The sequence below is a fragment of the Natator depressus genome, chromosome 7 (assembly GCF_965152275.1).
Source record: "Natator depressus isolate rNatDep1 chromosome 7, rNatDep2.hap1, whole genome shotgun sequence".
NCBI lineage: Eukaryota > Metazoa > Chordata > Testudines > Cheloniidae > Natator > Natator depressus.
In genome coordinates, this window is record NC_134240.1 from 82,844,210 (window position 1) to 82,851,177 (window position 6,968).

The 6,968-nt window shown below is 47.9% G+C and overlaps 1 protein-coding gene across 3 annotated transcripts in view; it reads right to left on the reverse strand.

The window, feature by feature from the left end:
• UNC5B (unc-5 netrin receptor B) overlaps window positions 1–5,942 on the reverse strand; it is a 151,138-nt gene extending 145,196 nt beyond the window's left edge. For all 3 annotated transcript variants that reach the window (XM_074958936.1, XM_074958937.1, XM_074958935.1), the window contains exon 1: window positions 5,796–5,942. In XM_074958936.1, the coding sequence (XP_074815037.1) occupies window positions 5,796–5,886 (91 nt within the window). In that variant the 5' untranslated portion in view covers window positions 5,887–5,942. The remainder of the gene's footprint in view (window positions 1–5,795) is intronic.
• Between the last annotated feature and the right edge of the window lie 1,026 nt (window positions 5,943–6,968).

Below are 6,968 nucleotides of genomic sequence, written 5' to 3' on the forward strand. Positions count from 1 at the left end.
TGTTCTTAATAGAAAGATTTAGTATAATGAGACAGCAAGAGGGGACCTGCTTTTTATTTTAGGAAAGTGACCCATTCCAAGAATCAGGAAAAAAAACATAACACAGGAGCACTTCCAACACCTCTGATTTCAGCCAAGCAGGTCTCTTTCCGATGCAATTTCTGGCTTCACTGACTGGTCAATCTAATGTCTCTCCCTTTGCCATACAGTTGCAATGACATCACTTGGAAGGAATTCCACTGGGATTCACATAAACAGCATAGGCATCCACTTTCCAATTAGTTTGGGATAATGGTGCGAGCTTATTTTGTTACTGCGCTGTCATCCCAATAGTTTGCCTGGGGCCCACTATGAAAGGGCCAAACTGAAAACCACAGATCCTCAATTAAGGCTCTCTAGCTCACAGAATCCAGAGGTGCCCCTGGCTGTGTATTTGGGGCTATAGTGCCTGAAGAAGCCTGCACCTTAGTGTACCCATATCAACTAGGCAAGGGCCGGCAATCCTGGCTGGGGACAAGAAGTTTCCTTCTCTTTCCGGTTACCTTTTCTGTATATTAATGGGCGAGAGACCCAGAGTAAGACCCTTTCAAAAAGTGATGAAAGCACAAAACTGACAGCACTGGAGAAAACCTAGCCTGGTGCAAGCAGTGCTATGAAACTTTCATCATGCAGGTCTGCTCATACGTCTCAATCCTGAGCTGCGACACCTCCTACTACGGCTATTTTAATCCCAGGCTCCCAGAGATTCCATCTCTGTCAAGCAGGATAAACACCAGTGTATCTATTTTTTTAAAGCCATCTGCGTGTTGGCCCATATCTTAGTCAAACAGAAGCGATGAGGTTACCTTTCAATAAACAATCAGAGGTTCACGCTGTTTCTGGTACTGCATGGTAGTCAGTGTCACATCATCACACTCCATTTTTTCACAGCCACTACACACCCACATAGAGTTGGCACTGAGGTGTGGGGGAAGAAAGAGGGAGAGGGAAATGTACCCTAGAGAGCTTGTGATCCTTGTTCCAAGTTGTACATGCCAATTCTAATAAAAACCAAATGCACAACAAAACCAGCTCCATGTCAGAGAATAGCAATGAATTCCCATCAAGCAAACCTTATGATAGGGGTGGTAGTACATTTTCTGGAGCACCAAAGAAAACTCAAAGGAACAAATACTCCTACTGTTTCTATACTGGAAGCTCTCGAAAGATAAATAAAACCCTAAACATCACTTCCCCTCTTTAACAGAAAATACAGCGCAATAAAAAATATTAAAGTTCTCGGCCATTAAAAAGAAGAGAATGAATCTCTCCTGTCAGGCCTCACATTCAGCTTTCCCCCACCCTGTTTTTAATTCCTTTTCTTCCTTTAATTATACTTTAATTCTGAGTTTCGTGCTCACAAAACGGGAGGACAGATAGCATCAGACAGACAGAGCAGGACAGGAGCTGTACGACTTTCCCACACATATAGATCTAATCCACTGCATTTCTTTCTAAGCCTGCACTCAGCCTGCTATTCCAGTCTTGGGCACCCACACAGTTCTGCCACCATGCTTCAATCCTGACCTGCAGCACCCCATTCTAATCCTCATCCTGAGCCCTGCAACTCCGCCAATGTGCCTAAATCCTGACCTGCAGTACCCTTGCTAATCCAGTTCCCCTGGCCTCTGTTCAACTTTGCCAACTCACTGAAATCCTGACTTGCACCTCCCCTAGTATATTCCGATAGATTGAGTCTCCCTGAAGCACACAGTGTGCCAGAATATTTGTGTGTTTTTTTCCTTGTCTTTGTATCCCCTAAATGGACAAACATTCCCTATTATAGGTCAGCTTGCAAACAATCAACTCATTTTCACTTATGCTAACCCAGGACAGAAATCTAATGTCAGTCTCTAGAAGCAAAGGTCCAGTGCATTAAGACTAGTCTCCCCTCATCCTCATTCCCCCCCCCCCCATTTTAAACAGTTCCTTTGTAAAAGATAAATCTTCCTAAGTGAAGTATGCTGGGGGGGGAGGGGGTTAAATCTTCTAGTTGAGAAACACTCTCAAAATTCCTACTCATCTTTAATTACCCTTTAAAATGAAGGCTTGGTTCATTTTCCTGAAAGATCACATTGTCAAAAAATACTTTTAACAAGACGAGGACAAATCTGCACAACATCCAATTCTGGTGACACACACCTACCATCTTCCGCAGCCATCCTCTTTCTTCACAATATGGGAGGAAAATGACCAGCTACGTTAGTTAGGCTTTAAAGTTTCAACAAAGATTACAAGCTGTCTGCTTGTCACAGGCTGTCAGGCCACGCCAAAGGTCTGACATTTATAGTTATGGTCTCTTCCAAACTCCACAGCCATCAAACTTTATAGATCCTCACTTTTGAGATCTACAGCTGAAGACATCTTTTTATATCTGCACTTAAAGGGAAAACACTCGCACCTTTATTTTCCTATTGCTGCCGGGTGACAAAGGATAAACGGTGCAGAATCAAGAGATAAAGAGAGGCCAGGCATTAAAAGTAAAGTCATTCTGGGCAGCATGCAGCAGAATTTTATCATAGGAATCAGGATACATACTCCTTAGTTATTTAGGTAGGGAGGGGGGGACTCACAAACAACTTGAAGGGCTGACTTTAAATGACTCATGATCACCAGATTTGTTTGCCTCTAGTAAATTTTGGGAGCTGTTGGGAAAGGCTTAGGTCACTTAGTCCGACCATGGCAGCCTGATTTACAAAATGAAGATCAAGTGTGAGAAGAACATGATTCAATTCCATGTTTGAATCAATAAGAAATCAGAGTTCATAATTAAAAGGTAATTCTAGAGTTCAGTGGTTGCAATGATTACTACCCTTGGCCTTTTTTTATTCCCACAGTAAGAAGCCCCTATGTCCATAACTCAAACTGCACCTCTAGTTCTCTGGATTATTGAATAGAATGAAATTGTAAGCAGGGATGTAATTTTCCCTGCCAACAAAACAAAACATCAGTAAGAATCAAATGAATCACAGTTGGAGATAATAGCAGGGGTAGCTTGCTGGGCTTCCTTGTCTCCCTTCCTCTCCCTCATCCCTGGCCTCCAAATCATCATTTTCGAAGGAATGCACCTTTGTTATTAATATTAATTCAAAACAGGCCCACTCGCTACATTCAGTGTCTCCATATTGTGCAGGGGCCCAATCCCATGCTCCTTGCACACCCTAGTTTCCCATTGATTTCAGTGGGTGTTTTGGGTGCATAAAGAATGCAGAATTGGGCCTTTGATTTGGAATATCTGCTCCATTGCTTTACTTCTCTTTAATTTGTAGCATTGCACATTCATAAACATACTCTGAACGTTATTAAGCCAATGCTCCTATTTCACATTCCTGAATCCCTTTAAACAATGTTCTCCATTCAGTACTGAACCTTCCCCCTATCATTAACTGCAACTTCAAAATACATCTTTAAATACCAGACTCTGGACAAATTATAATTAGCCAAGATCAAATTGTAAGTGTTGCAACTTTTTAGACTTGTATCAAACACTGCACTAGTAAAGAAAGGCACTTAGCCTGTGAGACTAGCAAACCATTAGCTGCTGCACAGTGTAGCAACCATTGCCAATTATAAATATTTAACCAGACACAAATTGTCACCAATATAGTCTTTGCATATCTGTCCTTTGATTTAGCCTTACATTTCAAAATTGTCTGACATACAAACAATTCCATCTGTTGTTCTAAAGCTCTGCGGAAAAGCAGGTCTCAGATGCACAGAACAGCTTAAAGATGGACCAGCGCTCTCACAGGAGATCATGCATAGGCCTGAGAGAGAACCCCTTTTCCTTTGGACCAGTAACTTAAGAGTCTGTTAATCCTTTTGTATCATGTGCTGTAGAAAAGTGTAAGCAGCACAAAACCATGTGGCGTACCTACCTAATTAGATAGTTTACTGTCTCCTTCCCTTCCACCACAGAAAGGTCTCTTTAATATACACACAGAACAGAACATACACAGCCATCAGCAATCAGACAGACAAAAATGTCAACGATCCACAGGAGGACTTTGACTCACCCTCCTGAAACCAGAAGGTCAAAACTCCTACACTGTTTCTTACCGCAAAAGTGTAATCTGACAGTCTGAAAGGTCCATACTCTAGTCCCCTCTTTCCCCTGGAATTTGAGGCCTTCAGCAGTAAATACTGCACCTAAAAAGGCCAAACTAACACTGCTCATTCATTCTCCAACTCCTTTCTACGTTCATCTGAAGATATTTATGTTCTCCCTTGCCTAGACCTCTTAATTCTTCCCACTGTAATTGACTATTTACCTTAGAGGAAAGCATCTGAGGTTGTGTGGTTCATCTGAAAGATATTATATGAACAAGGGCCTCTGAGTAGCATCTTATTCCATGGTTAGACATGAACCTGAAGAAAGATGGGTTTCAGAGTAACAGCCGTGTTAGTCTGTATTCGCAAAAAGAAAAGGAGGACTTGTGGCACCTTAGAGACTAACCCATTTATTTGAGCATGAGCTTTCGTGAGCTACAGCTCACTTCATCGGATGCATACAGTATGCATCCGATGAAGTGAGCTGTAGCTCACGAAAGCCCATGCTCAAATAAATGGGTTAGTCTCTAAGGTGCCACAAGTACTCCTTTTCTTTTTGAAGAAAGATGCTACTCAGCAAAAGTAAGGGGTGGCGGAGTCAGCTACTAAAGTTGCACAGGTTTCAGAGTAACAGCCGTGTGAGTCTGTATTCGCAAAAAGAAAAGGAGTACTTGTGGCACCTTAGAGACTAACCCATTTATTTGAGCATAAGCTTTCCTGAGCTACAGCTCTGTATTTCTGCAAAAGTGAGCATGCTCCTATTTCCCTTGCATGAGACCCTTTTACTACCTGTGCTCACCGTGAATCGCCTCCAGGGCTTCAATGAGACTATTGTCAACCTAGGCAAAGGTGGAAGAACGAGGCCCACAGTTTGAGGGGTTGGAAATGTACCGGCGGGCCCCTATTCCCACGTCCCCACTCACGGTCTTACAAGTAACTGAGGGGCAGAACAGACATTTTTTTTAACCCCCCTTTTAGAGGTATTTAATGCTGTCATTCTTTCTCTCCGCCAGCCTTTAACATTTGTGTCTAATTCGCCTTCCTCTTCTACCAACAGTTTCCAACTTCATAAAAACAACAATCCAAGGGGAAAACCCACCTCTCAAATGCTACAGCCCGAATCCTGCCTGGGCTACCCCTGATCCCTTGTGTGAAGTATTTTCATTTGTGCAAAATTAATCAACGAGGCAACCAAAAGTACGGGAAGAGTTAGTGAGTAACCGTCTTCCCCCCGCTCTGAACTGACTGAAATACCTGGGTTTGTTCCAGCTCCCCCTCAATCACTACTTAGGGAGCAGTGGGAAACCAGCCCGGTGCAGATGTGGAATAATTTGCTCCAGTTTCCTCTCCAAATATAATGGGAACGTTTCTCTGGTTTTTCTGTGACTTAAAGACGGCTCAGCCTCGGCAGCCGCCACGGGGCCAGCAAGGCAGCAGTTTTCCTGCCGGCTAGCCTGTTATTAAAGCCCCGCTCGCGTTCCTGCCGCCGCGGGACAGCTCGGACTCAGCCCCAGGCAGAAGGGGCCAACCGTGCGCTCCCGACAACCAGGAGCCGAGAGCGAGGGCAAACTTAGGAGGGGCTCCGGGGGGCTGCCTCCCCTGCGGGCACCCAGCCCGACCCCCGCGGAGACAGAAGGCCGGCGGTGGCCGGGCGCAGAGGCGCCGCGGCTCGTCCGTACCAACATCGCGTTGATTCGGTTCCTTACCTGCTACGCAGCGCCCGAAGTTGCCGTGCACCACCAGAGCCAGGAGCAGCACCCCGGGCGCGGAGGCGGCCCGGCCGCGAGCTGAAGGCATCGCTCCCCGGCTGAGCGTCTGTGTCCGTCCCCTCAGGGCTGGCTCCCAGGCTCCTTCTCCTCGGCTGCCGGCTTCGCACCCCACCCCCCGAGCCCCCCCAGCTCCCCGGCCCGGGATCGCCTCCTCCCGACGCGCTTGGGGGACGCGGGTCTCGGCAAGCCGAGGGAGGCGAGCCCGGGGAAGGGTCCCGCCCCTGCCGCTGGATCCCGCCGGTGCCAGGCTGGGCAGCTCCCCTCCCAAGTTGGGTGCCAAGGAGAGCGTGTCAGAGGAGCGGCCGCTGGGTGCGCATCACTGCAGGCTCCTCCTGCCGCCGCCTCCCTGCCCGGGCGCTGCGCCTAGCACGGCACTTGCAGCCTGCCCCCAGCCCGGCTCCTGCCACACTGCCAAGGTGTCCCGCACGCCGGAGCCCGGGCGCAAGGGGGGCGGCGGGGGGCCACGAGGGGGAGCCGACAGCCGCAGGGGCGGCGTGGGCAGGGCGCGGGGGGGCGGCAGGGAGTTCGGAACAGCCCACTCCGCTCCGGCAGCAACGCGCAGCGGAAAACCCGGCTGGCCGGATCCGCCGTGAAAGCTGGAGCTGGAGCCGGAGCCGCTCGGCACTTCCCTCCAGTCCGCTTGGAACCTCTTCGCCCGTCAGTTTCTTTTCGGCCTCCCCCTTTCCTCAATGGCCCCCATCTTTCCCCCTCCGCTCGCTCGCGGCTTTATACATTATTACATGCAGTGAGCTTCCAGCAGCCTGAGGTCTAGTGCCCCTCCCCGCGATGCACTGTGGGTCTAGCTAGGCACATCACCTCCCTTGTGCTTGGATTTGGTGGTGGTGGTTACTGGGCTCGGAGCGGGTAGGTATAAACATACCTAATACTCCTCCAGAGCTGCCCTTTCCTCGGATGTTCCGGGAGGAGCCGGCCTCACCTGAAAAACCCCGCAACATAAGCACACTTTTCTTTCTTTATCCTCTCTGAATGTGTCCCTGGCGCATTCTGTGATGTTCTCCAGTGCTTCCTGCCCCCTTCCTTTTCTCTGGTCAATACTTCATTTCTCATTTGATTTTTTTTCCCTTCTTACAAAAGCAGTCCAGCTGTTTC